This window comes from Rhea americana, unplaced genomic scaffold (genome assembly GCF_003343005.1).
Source record: "Rhea americana isolate MKP2758 unplaced genomic scaffold, rheAme1 scaffold_20, whole genome shotgun sequence".
Classification (NCBI taxonomy): domain Eukaryota; kingdom Metazoa; phylum Chordata; class Aves; order Rheiformes; family Rheidae; genus Rhea; species Rhea americana.
Genome location: NW_028186150.1, coordinates 4,433,708 through 4,456,770, shown reverse-complemented (window position 1 = coordinate 4,456,770; position 23,063 = coordinate 4,433,708). Strand labels below are relative to the sequence as shown.

At 37.0% G+C, this 23,063-nt stretch overlaps 1 protein-coding gene across 4 annotated transcripts; it reads left to right on the top strand.

Moving 5' to 3' along the window:
• The first annotated feature begins 3,599 nt into the window (after nucleotides 1–3,599).
• On the top strand, nucleotides 3,600–22,982 carry N4BP1 (NEDD4 binding protein 1). Of its 4 annotated transcripts, none has more exons than XM_085303823.1 (7): nucleotides 3,600–3,764; nucleotides 8,722–10,493; nucleotides 15,176–15,306; nucleotides 15,758–15,854; nucleotides 17,638–17,745; nucleotides 19,236–19,343; nucleotides 21,493–22,982. In XM_085303823.1, exons 1-7 carry the CDS (start codon nucleotides 3,762–3,764, stop codon nucleotides 21,827–21,829), a joined length of 2,556 nt encoding a protein of 851 aa, XP_085159949.1. In that variant the 5' UTR covers nucleotides 3,600–3,761; the 3' UTR covers nucleotides 21,830–22,982. The 4 variants fall into 4 exon arrangements, with proteins under 4 accessions (XP_085159949.1, XP_085159946.1, XP_085159947.1 ...); XM_085303820.1 differs by lacking the exon at nucleotides 3,600–3,764 and adding an exon at nucleotides 3,880–4,233; XM_085303822.1 differs by lacking the exon at nucleotides 3,600–3,764 and adding an exon at nucleotides 8,239–8,350.
• Nucleotides 22,983–23,063: the final 81 nt, after the last annotated feature.

The following is a 23,063-nucleotide window of genomic DNA, read 5'->3' as shown; positions in this document are numbered from 1 at the left end:
ACAGCTACGTAATGGTGACATCCCTTCAAATACCACTTGTCATTTCTGCAAATAATTCAACAGCATTCAATGCCCTCTCATGATAAAGATTATAATCTTACATTATCATTTGTTTTGTCAGCCATTCAAGTGAAACTATAATATTTAAAAACACAACAAGCACACAGTGTGGAACTTTTAAAGTGAATCATAATGGTATAGCTATTTACATTAAAAAAGACAAACCTGTCTTCTGGAACATTTCCTAGGCTAACTAACATTTTTTGCCAATACACCTGCAGTTTATTGTAACTAATTAAGAACTCCAGCAAACACATGCAAAATGCCTCAAAAACAGATGCAGACTTCATTAATGAAAAAAACCTACTCACTTTCAGTAATTGAAGTATCTGAAACTGCATTTTTTTTCTTTTCTTCCTTTTATAAAGATTCAGTTATTTACCACAGAATATTTTGAWAGGAATTTGGAATAAAGAAATGTAATTTTTTCTCAAATTAAAGGGCAGGCTCAGTTTCATTAACTGAAAGAACTGATTATGGAATATATACCTTGGATCATCTTTAAAACGTTTGCCTTTTGATACTAAAGAAACATATGCAAAGCTTAGCACTACAAGTTCATTAAGATGGCAACATTGCAATAAGCTCTACAAAAGGGAAACCTGCCTTGATGGGCAAATATAAAGGTCTGTCCCTCTGCAAAACTAGAGGCTTGAACGAGGTCTAGAAGCTTGTCTTTACACAGGATTGTGAAGCTATTTCAGGCCAAACCACTTCTGGCTTTGMGTTCTGTACTTCTCTGTACTTCTATAAGAAGAAAATTTTTAATTGAAGCATACACCAAAATCTTCTAATGAGAGCTTGATATAATCAGAAGTGGTTAAAAATTCTAGGAAAACATTACAGATAACAAAAACCTGAGAGCTCTAGACCTTTTTCTTTCTGAGATACGTAAAATGACTTTGAGTAATAGTTTTAGAAAAAAGAAGTTACCTTAATATTTATGTTATGATTGCAAATTAAAGTTTCTGCTATTAAATTTAACTGAAGATACTTTCTATATGCTAGTATTTAGGGCCTCATCCTGCAAGCAACTGAATATATGTTTAATTGTATGTATAAGAATAATCTCAGTGAAGATTATTATACTGAGGATCAGTAAATATCTGAAATATCAAATATCTGTAAAAAGCTCCATTATAGCCAGCATAGATCAGTTTACCAATAGGGATTTGAAACACACTTTTAAGATGCAGTTTCCATATTGCTTCAACTAACAGAGTTCCTATTTCAAGTATCTAACTCAAGCACAAACATTTCAGAAAAGCCCAATTTCATAAAATCATTTAAACAACCAATTTTCAAATGTGGGAATTTTAATAMAAAGCAAAAAGTTGCACAAGGTAGCTGAATCAAGCTATTTTAAAACCTGAAAGAAACAGAAATTATTTGTGTGTTAGATATTTCTCCAAAACTAATACAAATAATGAACAATTTGGCAAGAACAACAATTCACATTCAGGACAATTTGCAAAATGTTCCACTAGTGTTCCAAGCATAAATACAACAGCAGGTATTGGTTGTCACCAATTCCCCCTACTGCTACTGGAAAAGTATTGCACTTTCCCTTCCCTTAAATGAGTCCTGGAGGTGCAATCATACAGTCAGAAACTTTCTCCTCTGCCTAAACAGGGCCCATCACTCAGAAAAAGAGAGTTGAATAGCCTTTCTTCCTTGACAAATAATCTTTGTAAGTAGCCTATTAGTAAACACAAGAAAATTTCTGATGTGAACCTGGTTCACATTTGGTTTTAGTATGTGCTTGTAACAAGAGACTTACAGTTTGACTTCCAACTTTGGGAAAGGAAAATTAAGTTTGGGTTGCAGTTTAAAATGGGCACSCCAAAAAATGCTGCTAATCTACATATTTTTTCTAGTCCTGAGTCATAACCATGTAGAGAAAAAGTTCCAACTTGTTTTAACAATTGGTCTATGTTTTTAAACATCAACATAACTTTTCTTTAACACTGATCTTTTCCACTTACAAAGGCTTCTGTTTGTTTGTCTTGAAAATTTGAATGTGATATACTACCTAAGCTTAGTAGACTGGACCAGTCTTAGAGAAGCATGAAAGCTCACAACAAAGTTACTTTTTGAATGCAGATCACACAGAATATATACAGAATTATACAGAATACAGATTACAATAAACTCAGTCTCAAGATAAGCGAAAACATACCACAAGGAAATGGTGATGTTGAGCACCAAGCACAGTACCAAGCATTACCCGCTTTATTTAGAAAGCAGTAAGTTTTCAGTTATTACATTTTAACAACAGTGTTGATTTGATAGCTAGAAATAAAAGCATTTTTCAGATTTGCTAATGCTATTTTGTTTAATGATACTTTTTCTTGCTTACATTTATATTTGTCATTAATAGTGACCACAACGCATCAATGGCTGCAGTGGCTACATTTTAACAGTTGATGGCACCAATCACCCCAAGAAATTGCGTAGGTAAAGGCTAGATTACATTCCARAAGTGACTGTTATAGAACACCGATGGCAAAACAAAATACAAATGTCTAAATTACACAGAGGAGGATTTCTTTTTAGAAGGATTTTATCTTAGGAGAATAGAGTATCTTTCTCTAATTATGATAACCATCATCAAAACTATATCCTGTTTAGAATGTGTATATATGTGTAAAGGCACTGTATACGCAATTTCCATTTTACTATGTCACATGCATAAATTATATTCCTTGATGTACTCAAAAATGTAACATTTCAAATTCAGATAGCACAAACTAAGTATAAGCAGTTAGTGTGATTTTAGGATGTGCTAAGAACTGCAAATTCTCATTTGCTTCCAAAGTTCATAAACATGAACACAGATGACTTTATAAAAATGAGATTTGATGACTTTTATATTAATCCTTTCTCAGTGTAATGACTGAGTAGATTAAAACAACTAAATGTATATATTTCGATACACTATAATAAAATATTCATCTTCCCTTAGGAAGCAACACTTAATGCAGAGCTGCTGAAAATTAAATTTCGTAGAGATCTTAAAAGCAGGGACAAAACAAGGTGGATTCCAACAGCMTGGGCGGAGCTTGGATATTTACCAGGGTCAGTGATGGGAAGAGATGAAAAAGCTTGAAATATTTACTTCTTTGTGCAACAGTTATTCAGACTTGTCAACTCTAGGTATTCAAAAGTCTACTAACGCCCTAGAACTACTTTTAAAGAATTAAATTTACTCTCCATGTTTCATTAAGTGAGACTCCTTTGTTTTCTCAGCTATCAAAGCTGAGGAGGATATAGCTTCCTGCCCTATAACCACGAATGACAAAACTTACATTTCTTTTTAAACGAAATCCAAGACGATGAGGCCAGAAGGTAGCTCTGGCAACTGGGTCTTAGCACAAAAGCTCTGGGCTGTGAAATCGAGGATGAAAGAGGAAGGTTTCTGACCCAGCTGGGTGGGCGGGAGCCTGCCGGCAGTGAGTGACCGTTTGTGTGAAGACCGCGCCTGGGGCTAACGGTCGCGCGGGGGGGGGGAGGCGGCGCGTGCCGGGGCGCCCGCGCTGTGAGGAGCCGCTGCCGCCCTGCTCCCGGGACACCCGGGGAACGACGGCGGCGATGACGAGCACTCGCCCATCCAGGGCGAGAGCTGCGAGGCAGAAGAAAAACAGCAGGCGCCTGACTCGCCCTTCAGCACCCTTCCGGGCTCCGCAGTACGCGCTCTTCCCATGGTAACGGCCCCAGAGCGGGCGGAGAGCGCCGCCGCCCTTACTAAAGATGGCGCCGAGGCGGGGCGGTGCCGCCCCCGCGGCTGTGGCTGTCGCGCGCCGGTGACGTCGCGCGCCGAGCGGAGCGGAGCGGAGCCGCGCCGCGGGAGGTGGGGATTCCCCGTGTTGTTGTCCTGCGGCCCGGCGGGATGGGAGGCCGCGGCGCGGCGCGGCGCGGCTGGCGCTGATGGCGGCTCGCTGGGCGGCCCGCGGCTGCGGGCCAGTGCCGGGGCCGGGGCTGGACGAGTTCACCGTCCCTGCGGAGAAGAGCCGCTTCCTGGAGGGGAGCCGGGGCCGCATCGAGGGCTTGTTCGAGGTGCGGCTGGCCGTGCTGGGGGCGCAGGCAGACTGGCGGCCCGCGGGCCCGCCGCCGGCCGCCGCCAGGATCTGGGTGCAGCTGGCGGGCGGCGGCAAGGCTGTGCGCAGCGCCAAGGTAGGCCCGGGGCTGGGGGCCGGGAGCGCGGGGGCGAGGAGCGGCACCGCCGTGCGGGGAAAGGCCCTGCGGTGCCGGCCGGGGCGGGCGGGCGGCCGGGAGAAGGAGGAAGAACGGGCGAAAAAAGCCACTGCTTCAGGAGGAAACAGAAACTGCCCCGCCTGGGCAAATAGGTRTGTGCCAGATGCCGCCGGGGTGTTGACGTAGGGGCAGGAACGAAGGGGAGTAACGCAGAAGCGCGGAGTTCCTGGTGACTGCGGTATCGGCTCACGTAGCCCTGAACTGCTGTCGGGGCCCGCTGTGCGGCGGCGGGAGCGCTTCGCGTGCCTGCCCCGCTGGGCTCAGTGCTGCGGAGGCGATCAGGATGTGTCTGTCTGTCCCTCCTTTTCTTTTTTCCTAAGTCAAGAAATCACAAGGAAGTGTTTGGGTATTGCCGTGTCTCATGATTGTTTTTTAAACAGCGTGTTTCTGTGACATTTAATAGCCTGTTAACGGAATTCTTGCTCACAGTTTAAGCATAGAAGCCTAGAAACTAGCAGATCCAGACTATCTCACCAGACTGTTTGCTGGAGCAGATAGGTCGAATGTATTGTTGAAAAGAGCACAAATACACTAAACTAAAGGGCGGGGGAGAGGAAAAGCTATCTAGTCATTTTGTGACTTGGTGACACTAGTTGCTGTGAAGTAATTTTCAGGTAATTGTTAAATCCTTTATACAGCTAATGCTTTTCAGGGGCTTAGCTGTAATAATGTCATTAATACTCATAGTTGGCCTGTAGTAGAAGTATATCTGCTTTAATCATATGACAAAAAACTATTCAGAAAGTAGCTCTCAAAGTGAACTGCAATACCTGTCTTCTTGTTTTAGTGGAGATTCTTAAAAATTTATTTTGGGACTTAATTCACTGTTGGACTTGGTGTTCCATTTTCAAAAGCTTGATTCCTTAACTGGGTAGTGCATAAGACTTCCTTGTGTGAAATATTTCATAGGTTGAGGTTGTTTAGTTGGCTTTGAAATTGACTGTAAACCAATTTGCTTGTATAGTTGGCCTCAGAAACTCCGGAAGCTGTTACAGGTATCACGAAAGGATATTCTTCCTGTCCARGTAGCTGTGATACAACATTCCCCATCCTTGAAAACTAAAATCTGAAACATAGCACATTTCAATTTTCTATTTGCTTGGTTTCCTACAATCATGCAAAATATTTATAGGAAAACATTTTAAAGAGACCATACTATGCTTTTAGCATATTACTGGCAGAGTTATAAAAGTATAACCAGACAGGGCTAGGGCTTGTTGGTAGGACTTTCCCACTGCATATGTTGTCTGGGCACAATTTATCTTACTTAAAACAACCCAATGTCTTATAATACCGAATAATAACATAACACAGTAACATAATAACTAGAATATAACCTTTATATGCTAATAATAGTCTTTGCCTTGAATCCTTTGCTGACCTTGTCTCCCAGCAAAAAGGTACTAAATTTTGTATCTGCTTCCTCTGAGATACAGATGAGTTCATACTGTATTTGATTTTTTTTTCTTGCTTGCTTCTGATAATTGCTTACTTCTGCCCTGAGCCCAATTATATAACCTAATAATTAAAGCTGTGTTAGCTGCATAGCGGTGCTCCGGGAGGCGGTGATTGTACTGTGACAGAAAACTAGGGATTTGTCATTAAATTAGTACGCATGTATACGTGTGTGTTCTCATAGAATTTGAGCAAGTTCTTATTGACTTCTGTCCAATATTAGCTGTTGAGAACTAGATATGAGTACTTCCTGGTGAAACGTATAGGTATCATAATAAGAATGCCTGTAGCTGATGGAAACAAAGCAACAGTTTAAACTTGTACTGCATTTTGTTCAGATTTTGGTAGCTGTCTTACTATAAGTCCTCCTCTCTTTATATCCCTCCTTCTTCAGAAGAGAAAAATAATAGTAAAAGAAAACACAAGGAAAGAAGAGAACTCTTCAATAAAAAATGAATTTAAATGTCAGTTTTTGGAAAAAAAAATCATACATGGGTACTATGCACAGAAAGTATGCATCACAGACTTCATCTTTTGAGATTTAGTAGTCAGCTTCACTTGCTTGGGTTTATGTTAAATATCACAAAGGAGAAGTTAGGCATTAGTTGAGTCTTGAAAGATAAGAGAGTTAAAACACAAGTTATCATAGAATCAGTAAGGTTGGAAGGGATCTCCGGAGATCATCTAGTCCAACCTCCCTGCTCAGCAGGGTCACCTAGAGCACGTTAGACAGGGTTGCATCCAGGCGAGCCTTGAAGATCTCCAGAGAAGGAGACCCCACCGCCTCTCTGGGCAACCTGTTCCAGTGCTCTGTCACTCTCACAGTGAAGAAATTCCCCCTCACATTCAGGTGGAACTTCCTGTGCTTCAATTTCTGCCCATTGCCTCTTGTCCTGTCGCATGGGACAACTGAAAAGAGTTTAACCCCCGTCCCCCTGACACCCTCCCTTCAGGGACTTATACACATTGATAAGATCCCCCCTCAGTCTTCTCTTCCCCAGGCTGAACAGGCCCAGCTCTCACATCCGTTCCTCATCGGGCAGGTGCTCCAGCCCTCTGATCATCTTCGTAGCCCTACGCTGGACTCTTTCGAGTAGCTCCATGTCTCTTTTGTATTGGGGAGCCCAGAACTGGACACATTTATGCCAAAGCATGCRTAAAGGCACAGTGAAAACAGAGCCCTTCAATTTTCCTAGTAAGATAGACTGAAAACTTTTAATGGAGTCCTTCACCATTTCATCCTATCATTTGTGTAGGTCTTGTCTTAATTTCCAAAAGTAAAACGTATTTTTTTGTAGAAGATGAGCTAAAATTACTGTCTCATTATTGGGTAAGTAACAATGTTAGTTTTATTCATTCAGGTCTGGAATACAACAGCTCAGAAAACTTCTATAAGCATAAGACAACAGTAGTGTTGCTGGAAACTTGTTTTCTCTAACTTTTCACCAGCTGTGTGCACTGTTAAAAGCTATCCAAATTTTTTTATAATATCCTTCAACTATGTGCACTAAAATTTGGTAATTGTATGTTTCAGAAATGGATAGTAATGATTTTCATTTCTAATTATTAGTTTGAACCTAGTCTGGAGAAGTTACCATAACAAGATTGTTCTTTGGCTATGTTGCCTGTACAGAACAAGCTCAGAGATCACTGTTGCTGTCTGCATTCCTACCTCAGATACTTGAAAGGATCTGGGAGACTTAACTTCCCTTATTGTCTCCCTGGATGGGAACCAAAGCTTATTGACTGCAGAGTATGAACAATTGCATGTTGTTACTGCTTCCCTTGAAAAATTTTATAATAGAAGTTTGTGCTTTAATTCATCAGTATCAAGCAGTGCGCTTACTTTGGCTTCAGCACCGTTTAATAAATGTAATGACAATTTCCCAGATCTTGAATAACCTTTTACTTTATCATTGTCTTATTGCTCTGCAAAAACAGTTATGTGATTACTAAGATGCAAACAGTACATCCACAGATGGATGTCTTTGATTTATTATTAATATTATTGTTATAACTATTTATTTATTGTCATTAGTAAATATAAGAGAGCTAACACATCATAACTATTTAAAAGAAAGGGATAATTACCATTGTGATGGCCCCTCTTTGGAAATTTTCTTTAGTAAATTGTTTTTACAAGTTCAGTTTTATGGACTAGAGTTACTCTGGTGCAAGGAATTTGTTCATGACTGGAGAATGGAGATGGTAAAATAAATCTTCCTAGATTTATCTTTTTAAACAATAAATACTTGCTTTTCTTTTTAACTAAAGACTACATCAAAAATCAAGATCTTTCAAATGACTTAGCCTCTTAAAGTAAAAAAGTGTAGTAATTTAAAACTTTCTGTTTTAGCTATCAACCTTTTTAACTGAATTCTGTGTATTGCATAGAATTCTGGAACCTAAAAGAATGAATTACATATTGTGTAAATACTAGGAATAAAGTTTCAGATTGCAGATACAAGAATTTTAACCATACAGCCATTCTTAATTTTGAGACAGAAATGGCAGTGTCTGTGCTTTGTCTGTATATGAGCCTAAGTACTTCAACATAGTGAAAGCTCCGATATCAAGAATGGTAAGGATTTTTTGCATTCATTAGATACAAATGTAGTGTGTTTGAACTACAACTCAGATACTATGCTGCTATCAGTTTTCAGTAAATTTATTTGTAAACAATAGTATGCCAAAGAAAGTCTTCTGTGAAATCTATTTAAAAGTAATTTTAAATATCTGGTTATTTCTGTTATCCATTTTACTGGCAATATTTATTTTCTCATATTTCTTTCACTAAAGCTGACTATTTGCCAATGCACTTGTCTGTTACTGTATTACTCTATTACCTAAACAAAACTGGTTGTATTTTTATATATATATATATATAAAATTTTATATAAAAGCTTTTCACAAATGAAAGTAGTTTACTATACTGCCTTTCTCTCCTTTTAGGAGTATATTAAGGGACTCTGTGAACCTGAACTAGAAGAAAAGGAATACTACCCAAAGGACATGCACTGCATTTTTGCTGGTGCACAGAGCCTTTTTCTCAACTGTCTTATTCAGGATACCTGTGCTGACATAACAGTGCTGGAAATAGGATTACTCAGTATTAAGGGGGGTGCAGAAGCTGTTGTTATGGCTCAAAGTCATGTTCAGCAATTTGTGAAGCTTTTTGAAAATAATGAAAGCTTATTAAGCGACAATGAACCAGAAGTTAAAAAGCAGTTTAGACAATTTGTGGAAGCACATGCAGATAAATACACGATGGACTTACTGATCTTGCCTAGCTCACTAAAAAGAGAACTTCTAASCCTCACACAAAGTGAATGTTACGAAGTAGAGAGTGATATCATAGATCTTACAGGTTCTGAAAGCCCAACAGAGCTTTTACAGAATAAGGCATCCAAAGTAATTGTTGTGAACAAAGATGGAAGAACAGGTGGTGAAGAAGCAAGAAACAATGCTGGAACACCTGTAACTGAACTTACAAAAAAAATGGACACTGTCTTTTCTGATGCTTCTGAAACAAGTTTTATTCCCATAAATGTTGTGCCTCCTTTAGAGGCAGTAGTTTCTAAAGAGAGACAATCGTGTAAAAGAAGATCATCTGATGCTGAGGAAAGGCTTCCTAAAAAACAATTCTCTTTAGAAAATGATCAGGAATTAAAGTCTGTCTCACACCATGATCCTTGCAACAAAGATTCAGTTATTGATCTGCTTTCAGGTAGCTGCAGTGAATCAGATGATCCCAGCTTCTCTATTAAAGAAGGAGATGACATCAGTGAGGAAATGGAATATAAGATTCTTGTGAACTTTTTCAGAACAATGGGATATTCCCAAAATATTGTAGAAAAAGTTATTGGTATCCTGGGACAGTCTGTGGAACCATTAACATTGTTAGAAGAAATTGAAAAAGAAAATCTAAAATTTCAGAAAGAACAGGAACAGTCATCTCAAAAACTTAAAGCTATAAATCCTCCATTAGGAGGTGATGCAAATCATTCACAAACTCAAGAAGACAAAAAAAATTCTAGCAATAAAAATCTGCTTAAATCCGGTCATACTTCAAAGGAGATAAAAAATGAACATCACAAAATAAGAGAATTACCAAATGCACAGGTTGATGCAGAAGGTAAAATGCATATGCTTGTATGCAAACCTGCCTCCCCTTCCAGTAAAAATTCAGCTATATCTTGTAAACAAAGAGACATTTATTCCCCTGGTAAAAATCGCAGTTCAAGATCTAGCGATATAGAAACTGATGGCGTTGTGACTTGTAGCACTGTACTGGCTGGAGCTCCAAAGGATGTTGATTTTGTAGCCAGAGGGAGCTCAGATGTGCAGCATATGTCAGCTAAGACTAAAACTGCAGTTCAGCGGAAATTTGCACGGCCCTCAGGAGTACAGAATATTCATCCTGTTCTTGAGGACCAGTTTGGACACTGCAGCTCTTCTCAAGTGAGACCTCTCAAACAGCACCCTTCCCAAACTTCAAAATTGGAAAATCCTCCTCAAGATCCTGAATTGTCTTCACAAATACACACTTCAAATCCTGATAGAGAGACAGTGGGACCATACAGACGTCATGTTGATCCTTCAGTTACTGGGGTTCAAAGATTTATGGATTCTTTGAAAAAGCCATACAGACTGGAGTTGAAAAATGAACCTGGGAAACCATATTTAAAACATATCGTTATTGATGGAAGCAATGTTGCAATTTCGTAAGTACCACTCTTTCTCTTTATAAAAAGTTCAATAAACTTTCAAATTAAATTGGGAAGAGATGATTGCCATCATATATCTAAAACTAAGTTTTTGCTAGCTAGCTTTTTGGTGAAAAACAATTTGGGTACTCAGCAAGGTTTTTCAGATAGTAGTAATGGCTGCATTGGTAAGATATGGTAAGATTTGATAATTGGAGATTACATGAGATTGATAGTACTCATTTTAATTTCTAACATAAAAGAATTTTGATGTAGTTTTTATTTTCTGCTTAGTAATGGCATTTGTGTTTATGGCTGACTTAGTTATACTTTTCTGCTGAGATACTGTACATAAAAGGAAACGTGGAAACTTACAGAGCATCTGCTAAGAGAATTTCCACGTCATGATGCTGGGCATCCCCAGTTGCCAGAAATGAATACATGGGCTGAAGCCAGCTCAAGCCCATTGCTGTGTTCGATTTTTTCRTTAGTTGTTCAGTTGTTATGCGCTGTGTTGGGCTGAGCCACGAACGTGCCTCCCTCATGCTGGTCTGGCTAACTCAAGGAGATATTCAGAGTCTTTCGATGAACAGATCTGTGTGTCTCTGTACACACAAATACAGTTGTATTAATGGAAAAAATACGGTTGCATTCTTCAAGTTTCATGGACTTAGACAAAAATGCCTTTAGGTATTGTTCTTTCATGACTATGATGGATCTGCTGTACCTCCTAAACTTTTTCTAGTTTCAAGCTTCATGGAATAGCAAAACGTAAGCAGCTATTAGGGCTAATAAATACTTATAACTCTTTTTTTTTTTCTGCACAACACCTCCGCTCAAACAGAATTCATAAGTGCGTTACAGAAACTTTCAGAAAATAGAACTAGCAGAACTATCAATGCTCTTATTCCAGTAAACCAGGGAATAAATTTCAACTTCYTTCCTCTACGTGTAATCATAGCCTGATGATTTCTGTTTTGATAATACCTTGGTATTTGCTGATACCTTACATAGGCTATCAGCAGATACCTTGAAATTCCTAGGCATGCAGTATATTCAGGAATATTTCTGAAAGTGTTCTAAATTTCTTTCACAGTAAAAATACATCTTGCTTTGTTTTATTGAGAGGCATATGCATTTGCACATGTCCTTCTTGGGACTCTGTTTTCCACTGTTCAGAACAAAACCAACTTTTTCAAAGACTATTAGCTTGAAATGCGATTTAAGGAACAAGGATCTAGTAGTGCAGTCATAGAACCATGTATCTGGGAAGGACATGCTATGTATGCTGTGTAGCACCAGCAGGAGTCAAAAGTAAATCTGGATAACTTGCTGCATTTGTAAGACTGAATGTAGGAAGACTGYAGTGTATAACCTTTCCTATCAAGTGATCGTTGACTGAAGAAGAGGGTAATCATCCTTATAAATTGATTTCCATATGTTAAGTAAGAGCCTAGCACTATTCCCTTTAAGTGGCAACGGTAAAATTCTTCAATTTGATCACTGAAGGGTTAATCAAACTAGTTGATTGATGTTTTCTGTCATTTGAATTCTGTAGTCCTGCTAGCTTTCACAGGGAAACCTTACATGATCCACAACTCTGACACTGCATGAATAAAAAAAGTGTACAATGTTTTGTTACAGTAAATAGCTCTTTAAGCAGACTTATTTCCTCATTGTTCAGACTCTGTTAGATAGAAAATAGTGATGTAAAAGTGCAAGTAATGACTGAGTCATAAGCTACGTTGAACTTCTTAGAATCATTTCCCAAATGTGTATTAATGAAAAATAAATGCAAATTGTTGTGGACATGTAGAAAATAACAAACACACTGCATCCTTTTTTGTCTACTTTTTAAATGTAGAGAGATTTTTTTTCTTCTACACGTTTCATCTGCAACTGGTAAACTCAACATCCTGTTGTAAGACAGAATATATAGTTTTTCCAGCAGATAGAGGTATATCACGTGTCAGGAGGAGTATGGTATGATGAAACATGCTTTTTTGATGTTTTTTGTTGTATTTTTAACACAATCGAAACCAAGCAATTAAAAGATGGTGACTAAACATCTACTTAGCCCTCTAAAGGCTGTGAAGCTCCTGTAGAGCACAGCAGCCTGGTGTCCGTGGAGTGCTCCCCAAATGTGATTCTGTAACATCTACCTCCTACTGTTCAGCCAAATGAAAACTCTGCTTATGAAAAGGACAGGAAAAAATGACCAAAAATAACAGAACCACTGAGACGTTTACATGCCCTAACAAATAATCAATGCAGAGAGATTTGGAGGTTTTTTATGTAGCTATTTTGCAGCCTCCATCTGGCTAAACAAAGTCTTAGTATTTTTTTTCATGTTAGAAAGTGAAGATTTTTTTTTTTCTTTTTAGGCCATCAGTTTTGCTTCCCAGTTGCTTGAGGGAATGGATATCTGCTTCTATTGCTATGTATTTTGGTCTCATAAGTGTCCTGCTTTTTTTGAAGGAATTAACGCTTTGCTTGCATGCTTGGACTAAGACTTGAATGGGCTTTCAGAAACTCAACCTACTTTGCAGCTTAGCTCTGGAAGACTGCAAAAAGCTGAGTGTTTCTCTTTCTGACATACACAGCCTAGTAAGAACCGTACATTGATGTATTAATCCTAGCATAGGCCTGACAGCTATAGTTTCARTATGCTTGCTGAATGAGAAGATGAGTAGAGTTTGCTCTAAGCACTAACAAGTGTTTTAAAACCTACCCCTTCTTCTATGGTGATAACAGGCCTTTCAATGTAGATTGAAGCATTCAGATAGGTATTTTGTCCTTTTAAATTAAATTTTATTAAAATACTGAAGAAACTTGCAACAGAGTTAAGAAATTAGTTAATGGAGTTATATATTTCTGTAATAATTTGTAAATCGTGATACATGCTTTTCTTAATTTAGTTACAGAACAAAAGGAAAACTTGACGTGGCCTGGAAATCAATCCTTAGAAAGCCTAGGCTTCTGCTGTTTACTGCTTTTTGTAACTTATGATCATCTCTTTAACTTCAAAAATATCTTTTTAGGGTTATCATAGGTTTTGAAAGATGTAGGATAGCTGAGATCAGTAATAAGTGTTTACGGTGGGTACAGGGAAACGGATGCAGTCTTTTGAAATGGATGTTTTGAAGATAAGATTACCCTTGAATGGATTTTTTTTAATTTCATTTTTAATTTTAAATGAAGAATATTGTCATGTGCAGTTCTGCAGGTATAAAATCCTGAAATAGAAGCATTGAGAAGTGGAGAAAGCATAGTTTGCAACATGAGCACTGAGTTTTTCGTGTCCCTGAAGTTCAACTGAGAGCTGTTAAAATAGTGAAAGTATTGAACAAAGTTTTCTACTTTATTAACCTAAATAAAACATAAGCTTAAGATTAGGACTGCATTTTAAGTTCAGAAATTAGAAGATTTATAAAGGGTAAATCTTCTCTGACTGCTGCATTTCTTAGACTGCTCTTGATGTAAAGAACACTTAATTTTACTAGGGCAAGTACAACATAGGATTTTTTTTTCCAGAAAATCAGTGAGTTAACAGATCAGATTTTCTTCCTTTTACAGTTCTGATTGTATTTATTTATTTTTCTGTCCTACATAAAACGTTTCCCTCCAACACTCCCACCTGTTATAGTTATACTTTCGATTACATTATATGTTATATATTATCTATACACTATTATAAGACTAATCTAAAATGACCCACTTGATAAATTATTATGTAAATCATTTTATTCACTAATCTAATTCAAAATGTGGAATATTTCTTTGTAAGAAATGCTTTGTTCATGCCATTTTCATTTATAGTTTTATTAAAATCAGAATAAGTATCTTCTCTGACCTAAGTATGTCTTTGTTTTTTCTAAACCTAGCCTCTAATTTAAGAAAATAAATGTGAGGGCAAAGTTTCTGAATGAAAACAGGAGTTAACCTTACATAACCTGCTGTTAGGTGTTTGTAGACTGGAGGTAGTTCTCAGCTGGTGGTCTGTGTCTTTCTTTAAGATTCCTGTTTGTTTCCTTCTCTTGAATCTCAGTCCTTAAAACCTCATTAGACAATAAATAACTAAAGAAGGACTTCTTACCTTTTACTGAATAGGTATATTGGATCATAGGATAATTCAGATTGGAAGGGACCTCAGGAGGTCATCAATTCCAATCTCAATACTCTTCGTGTTAGATAATTGTTTATTAGTTTTCTCGAAAGCCACTTAACTAAGCTACAAAAATAGGAAGAAGTAAGCATCTTACTCCTTTAAGAGGAAGAAATGATTACCACTGAAACATAGTATTTTAAAAGTCTTTCTTCAGAAAAATGCATTATTTTACTTAAAAAAAACTCAGATTGTGAAAATAAAGGGAAAGGAAGCCCTAATATTTTAGATTATGAGCGGACTTCTCCTCCTGTTAATTCTTCAGAACCAATTGAGCCAAAGCTGTTCTGTTTCATAGTAGGATTATATCTGGAACTATCATGAATTGGATGCTGATCATTTTAATATATAATCAATGGATTTCTGAAACAGTCGTTATCAGCCTCTTTTGAAGGAAAACACGGTTCTTCTGGTTACTGAAATACAGTTCTGCTCACAAAACTCAACGTGGACTGAGCAACTTTACCTGTCTTACTTTGGAAAGGCTTTTGAGTTAAGTTACAAGTGACGTTTCTATTCTTCCCCCCTCCTCCAGTCATGGTCTAAGGAAATTCTTCTCCTGTCGAGGAATTGCAATAGCTGTTGATTACTTTTGGAAACGTGGCCACAGAAATATTACTGTATTTGTTCCACAGTGGAGAACAAGACGTGATCCTTCCATTACAGGTGAGGCAAATAATTTCCTTACTTTGTTATTATTATTATCTTTATTAAACTAAGTTACAGCTAATTGGATACTTCTGGGAATCGAGTAGAAAAGAAATAATTGATAAAACTGAAGCATAAAAGTTCTGGTTGCTCAGCATCCATCTTTTTATTTCAATATACAGTTTGGGATGCTCTGAAATGCTTTGCAAGCCAGCTGACATAGGCTTTTCTTTTCTTTTTTTTTTTTTAAAAAAAAAAAAAAAACAGAGAATCTTTCGTTTAGATTTCAACCTCTTCCATTCTTATAATATTAGTAGATCTCTAACTGTCAACAAGCCATTCCTGTAGATTAATAGAGAAATAATGCACTTCTCTGCTAATTATATATCAGATTAATTGTCAAATCTCTAAATAGCTTAGAGGAAAGTTTTTATTTTTAAAACTGAACAGTTGTTTCATGTTTTAACAGAGCAGCATTTCTTAACACAGCTCCAGGACGTTGGAATATTGTCTTTAACCCCTGCAAGGATGGTTTTGGGAGCAAGAATTGCTGCTCATGATGACCGGTATGGAACATGTGTAGTGTTACAGTCTTCTTAAAAATCTGACTGGTGATTGTAACAGTAATACTTCATACGTGATAGTATTAGCCGGTTATTCATCCCCTTTAGAAAGGAGCTATGCATCCAGCTTAAGTCTGAGCTTTACATTTGTTACATCTAGAAATCTATTTTTTATTATAATAAGATATGTAATTTTGTATATACAGTTTTCAGAAATTAATAGAAAATAGCAAAATTTTCATGGCAATTTTAACAAAACAATTGCTAAGTGAATTCATTTCAAATTTCATCGTTTGCCTTGAGAAAGAGTTGAATTTTCTGATAATGTTTTATGCTTTCCTGATCATAGTTTTATCCCTGAATGGTCTCTAACTTTGGAGTGTAAATCAGCTGCTGAGAGTTACTATTTTGTTTGTTGTTTTGTTTGATTGTTTTTTAATACTGTTGTGGCACCTAGGCACAGACAGGCATTTGGATCAATGTAACAATGTTTAGATTAGTTTCCAAGTTATTTTGAGCAACAGAGCTCAACTTCAAAATTTAGGAATCTTAATTCAGCAAACGAGCAGTAAGCTTTAGGTGTGTGGTGGTTTTGAGGGAGAGGGCAGTCCGCTAGTGATTACATACCTATTACTGAATTCTCACAGGCTTGAGATATAGTTAGCAGAGCATACTAGCAAGTTCTTTCAGTCAGCTTTCTTAATTCTGCRTGGATAAGCAGTTTGCCGCTTTGAAATTGCATTTGGCAGAGAGCCTCAGTTTCTGCCTTCTAAACTAATAATCATTCCTACTTTTATTTTTTATCTACAAAGTCATAAAGTTCTTACATCATGGGTATGCCTATTTTTTGTTAGATTGCAAAATCGCTTACCTGATTGCAAAACTTGATGTGCAAAAGATATATAAAGTGTAGTGAACTTAATTCATCTTCCTTGTTAAAATACAGCAGCTCAAATCTTAGTTTGTAATAATGTTACAGCAAAAAACAGAAGTATGTATAAGGCAGCCAAGTTGGCGTTTTTTTCCACATTACCTCCATAGCTGTAATATTTTTTTTATACGCTCAGCTTTCATATAACATACTCTGCAGGTGCGGTAGGTACAGCTGAGATCACTTGGGAAATCAATGTTGTGTTAACATACTTGTACTTATGGTTAAAAGTGTACGTGCCTCCTTTAAAAAAAAATCCATTAACTCTCTACTGAAATAATCTGCATGCAGTGTTTCAACTACCCAAAAGCTTATTTTCTGTCAGATAAACAAATCATGCTTTTTATTAAGAAATCGATAGTTACCWTTTGTCTTAATTATTTAACAAAAAATGGTAGCAGTAGTCATATAGACAAGTGTTGATAGACCAAGCAAGTAACATGTATAACTATCGTGCAGAATAAGGACATTGAAAAATGTCCAAAAATTAATTGGACAATTAAAAAAATGTTCAAAAGAAGTATGTGGAAATAAACTTGGATTGGAATGTGTATGAAATATTGTGCTCTTCTTTAAAGCATACCATTTACCTCTACAAATACTTCAGAATCTTGTGTCTTTTTAGCCTTCAATAATGACTCTACTGCACTAAAACTAATGCTACCTAAAGCATTACTGCTTAAATTTATATGGTAGGTCAAAATCGAGTAATTTCCTGGTAAGGAAAATGCTTGTTTTCAAGTTTTCCTGTAAGTGTGTTCTTTCTGAATGATGGAGATGTTTATTCTTCTAGATATTTGGATAATTTTGAGCAAGGCAGACTATCTTTAACTGTCTTTGAAATGATTTTTACAGATTTTTATTGCATCTTGCTGATAGAACAGGAGGTGTTATTGTGACTAACGATAACTTCAGAGAATTTGTGACAGAATCACTTGCCTGGAGGGAAATTATTCAGAAAAGGTAACTGCTCAGGTTTCTAAGAAAGCTTAAAGGGTGCCTGTCTGTACAGTAATGGGCATTACTAAGGGGGGTGGGGAGTGGAAGAGGGAATCTATCTCTAAAGGCAGTCTTTCGTGTGACTCTGGTAGAGCCCAAAAGAAAACTGTGTTTGAGTTGCATTTCCTTAATACATGGCCTTATAATCATGTCTTGAATAGGTTAATGTTCCTAATTTTTCATGTATTCTCTAATGCACTTCTGTTATTTCTTCACGTAAATAGAAGCTTGGTGTAGCAAGCTTCATTCTGAAGCTGTGTTACATCCTGTTAAAATATTCCTTTTCTGAGGTCCATTTTTAGAGACTTCCTTGATTTACATGTCATTTCTTCAAGGAGATGTTAAGATACAGGTCCACTGTTAAGGTTTCAGAATCARTCACTCTTTACTGTAGCACAACAAATAGACATATCTAAATAACATAATAAACAATTACCACTAACCAGCTGCAGGCAAATGTTATAATTGTTGAGTGTCTTTGGGGTGTAGATGAGTTGATGTAACTGTCAAATATCCCAGAGTTGACGGGTGGATTCTCTGTGAATTAGTTTCTCTTGTGCAGTATGTATCTTTTTTTTCCTTTCTGTTAAAACAGATCTTACTATCAAAGTATGATCTACTGTTAATCTCCTTTGCCCAAATTTACCATTAATTCCTTAGAGTTCTTACCTTACAGATATCTTCTGAGGGTATTATCTGTGTTGCAGTGACTGGGGTCTGTGTAGGTTTACCTGAATTAAATAGTTGAAAGCTGGCTTGTGTTCTCTTAATATAGCTGAAGAACATGGAACTTACGTTGGCTTGTTATGTAGGTATTTACCTTATTTTCTGAGCGAGTTTTACCCAAGCTTGGTTCTGTTCTTGTACAGTAYTTCAGCAAGTACACTAGGTGCGTCATTCAGAGCCTGTGGTTTTCAAGAACTTGTGTTAACATCTGTTATCAGTTTTACTTCTGGGGAAATTCCACTATACCAAATCCTTTCCTTGCAGACAAATTTTGGTTGAACTGTTTTCCTTGAGTGCAGATTTCCCACTGTCCTAAAATGATTCCGGAAAAATGACAGTAAACAGCTAACTCCATGTCCACTGGTTGTTTGGCTTTCTGGTAATGTATGCATTTTAGCTAGCTACTTGAACATCCTGGCAAGGAAGGGGAGTTCAGACAACCAGAAGATATTCTCTAATCATCTAGAAAATCCATCCTGGTCTCTTTAAAAAAAAAAAAAAAAAAAAAAAAAAAAAAAAAAAAAAAAAAAAAAAAAGAACTAGATGTTCTGCAGTGCAATGGCAACAATCCACATAATCGCCCATTAAATTGTTTTGACAGCCTAAAATGGTGTTCACTTCAGCAACTCCTAGTATGGTATGAAGCTTCTGCTTTATGGCAACTTATGCAACAGGTAAAGGGGGAGAAAATATACATTAATAGGAATCTTGAAAAAACTCTCTTACAGGTTGCTCCAGTACACTTTTGCTGGGGACATATTTATGGTTCCTGATGATCCTTTGGGAAGAAATGGACCTAGATTAGAGGACTTCCTTCGCAATGAAGGCTGTTCTAGGTACAAGCACTATTTTCGCTTTTCTTTGAGACAGCTATGAGTTTAAATGTGAAATGGACTGCTTTCATGTTTTGCTTCAAAACACTTCCTTTAGAGCTATACAGTAAAGGTACAGTAATACTAAGCAAGAAGATGGTTTATTAGGATGTCATAGCTTAACAAAACCATGTTTTTTTCCTGTTAGTTCATTCTGTTCAGAAACTGCTGGTGACACTTGCATCTAATCAAGATATCGATCACGTCTAAGAAAAGCAAGACAAATGCCTCAGTAACTTTCTGTGAGGTTTGATTGTGGTGGCTTTCACRTAAAGGTGGTCCAAACAATACTGCACAAACCTACCAGGAGTGTGGATGTGGTAGTCTGGTATCTTGCGAATTAGTATGATGCTATCCTGGTTAATCACTTACTCATTATCCATAGTGGGACAATAGGCACTCCAAAGGAGGATTCTAAATTCATATCTTGTGTCACAGGAGAGGTGTTTCACTCTACAAGGTATCTTGAGGGTACTGCACTGTGCGATTAGCAATACCTCTTAAAATTGGTTTTATTGTTACATGGATTTATATTTTATTCATAATCTTAAAAAATAATAGACATAGATCTTGTAAGATCATTCTATTTTTAGATATATATATACGAAAGTATGAACTTGCTGTGCATTACCTGCCAAGACTTCAGAGTGGATTTACTCTTTTGCATGAGATAATAAACTCTTTGCAGTTCTTTCAGTAGCTTGGGAATTATAAATGCTAATGGTAGTGAGGAGTACTGACAGATTTTAGAAACAAGTGATGAAGTAATAACAAATCAGTTGTACAAAAGGCAAGCCTATGCACTTAATAGAAAGTGTAAGCGGGAAGCTAGACTATTGGAAGTAGCTGAGGAAAAGAAAACACATATATACCAGCTGATCGTAGGTTGATTTGAAAATAGCCATATGATGTAGGCATCAAAAAAGCAAATGCAGTTCTAGAACTGCAACAGGAARTGTTAAGGAAATATTCAAGCTCTGATGTAAAACTCTTATGAGATGTCTTTTGGAACGTTATGTTTTGGTCACCTATGTTCAAGAAAAATGCAGTGAAAATGGAGCATGTCCTGAGAGATGGCTGTGAGGAGTGTGTAAAAGGAGAGGACCTTTCTTTTGAGAAGTCTAGAAGAGCTTGGTCTCCTAACCGTATGGGTTGTTTTTGGAGAGAGAGAAGGTACCAGTGTGTAAAGAGTTGATTTTGTTCTTCCTTAAGAGTTTTCTATGTGACTTAAATGACACAGTGAGCATAAAAGGCACCATTGGTTGCCAGGAGTAAGGTCAGAAACTAGATCTCAAGCAATTAGAGAACCTTTCCATACTGAGTCCTCTCATTGCTCTAATTGCTTTTCAAATAGAGCTTAGTACATTTTATGTACTATTTCCTCTAGCACCGGGAGAATGGACTGTTACATGAGTTTCAGTTCGTGTTTCTATGTTATCTAATGGTATCAGAAGTAGAAGCAGCCCTAAATTTTTTAATACTAGCAGTTCAGAGTGACAACAACTTTTTCTACAAAGTTTGAAATGAAATCTCAATATTTAAGGACGAATATTCAGATACTGAAATTGCTTAAAAAATTAATTGCCCTTACTAGGGATGTCAAATGAGGCAGATTATGGCCTTGATCCTAAAATTTGGCATGGCTGACAGCTCTCAAGTCATGAGCAAAAGTAGATGAGGAGATGCTCCCTGGAGCAGCTGAACCCCTTTTAGTCTGTCTGTATTTTCACATGTGATTAGTCACTGTCCATGTGTTCAGTGTATCTTTTTATGTATTTAGCTCTGTAATACTGAGGTTGATACTTCTATAAAATAAATTCTTGACTGTTTTTACTGTATTTTGCCAAGTAAATGTCACAGTATTCTAAAAGCACATTGGAACTTGTTCTAGATAATGTTAATTGACGTTTTTAGTCACTCCAAATTCAAATTGAAAATTGTTATACCTACTATTTTTTTCACTTTGGAATCAAATGTCTGTGTTTCTTGATAAATAATTAGATAAGCAGCAGGGAAGTGTAGGAGTTAAAGGCTTTTCTTTTCTGTGGTTGTTCAGAGACACCTAGCATCTTTTCTTCCTTATTTAATCAAAGATTTTAATTTTGTTCCATAGAGATTTTCTGGCACCACAGAAGGCTTTACAGAGCAGTGGACAATATTCTTCTGAGAAACCTTTCTTCGTGCCAGTCTCCAAACCAACTAGTAGCAATCGACAACCTAAAAACCAAATACATAGCGATCATTCACCAACTTGGCTTTCACTGGAACCAAACATACAGGCTTGTCTTGCGATTCCACCACAGAGATCTGCCTCAGAAACAGTACAGCTAAGAGATGCCCTGATAAAAATATTTCCTGATTATGAGCAAAGACAGAAGATTGATCAAATACTAGCTCACCATCCATTTATGAGAGATCTTAATGCACTGTCTGCCATGGTGCTGGACTGAGTATTTCTGCAGGGTTTTTATATCATGACTGATATGTCTAACTTTGAATGTCAATGTGAAGAAAATTGTTGCTCTGTTATGTTACTTTGTGAATATTCAGAACCTAATTTTATTTGTATAAACAAATATATTTTTTGTGTATGTTTCTATTGCTAATAGATGCCAGGTTTTTGGTAAATTAAAGACTGCTGCTACTACAGATTTGTATTAATATTTTCTGTGAAAAAAACCCACAAATCTTCTGCTTCATTTGAATTGAACTTACTAAAGCAGTTCTAAAGAACTGTTATCACTTCAAAATACTGTTAGCACTTTTTAAAACTCCTTTCGTCAAAGGGGAAAAATTATATTAGAGGATGAAAAATGACTCTTACATCTTACATGTTTTTCAGATGTATGCATAACGTAATACAGCATAAACCATGCTTATACCAGGTAACATAGTTGGGATTTGGCATGTAGAGTATAGATACTCTTAGAAAACCTCTGCTCTAAGTATCTCCTTTAAGTTATGATCTTCTAAATATATCTCCATGGAAGTACAACAAATCTATTTAGTATTTTCAGATGTGAATACTGCTGTATTGTATGTCAACCTGCTTTCATTAGGCCTGCTTTGTGGATTTTAGAAGTACTCAGTATGTTCCAGAGGTCTGTAAACTGCAATTTGGAAATTGCTGCACTGGAGTAGTGAATGTTTGGTGTATTGTTGAAGTACTGTCACAAGGTGGCATAGTGCATCTGTTGGTTTGTAATGATCAAGTAGGAGGTTTCTGACTTACATTCAGAAATGCTAGTTCTTATACAAAAAAAAAAAAAAAAAGAAGATAACAGCAATTGTAAGACTGCTGTTATGGGTAAAACTGAATATTACATGAATAATGTACAGGTAAACAGCTTTCTGATACTGCAGGCAACTAGGAAGCAGTGTATATATGAATAAAATCTTAGTGCCCATGGAGTGAAAACAGATGAAGAAAATACATTTGCTTGTTTATTCAGGTTGTGAGGTACTACTACTTAGAGTAGTTGGGAGAGAAGTTTTAAATTAGAAAGTGTAAATTCACAACCCATCTCAATGGGAAATTTTTGTAATGCTTTCAAAGATCTGTGATGTTTACATTGCTAAAGATACCAAAATTGTGCTGAAGGAGTATTGATTTTTTTTTTTAATCTAATTTAAAAACAGTCAGCTCTACTTCCTGGTTGCTCTTGTCCTGCCCTATTCCAGTTT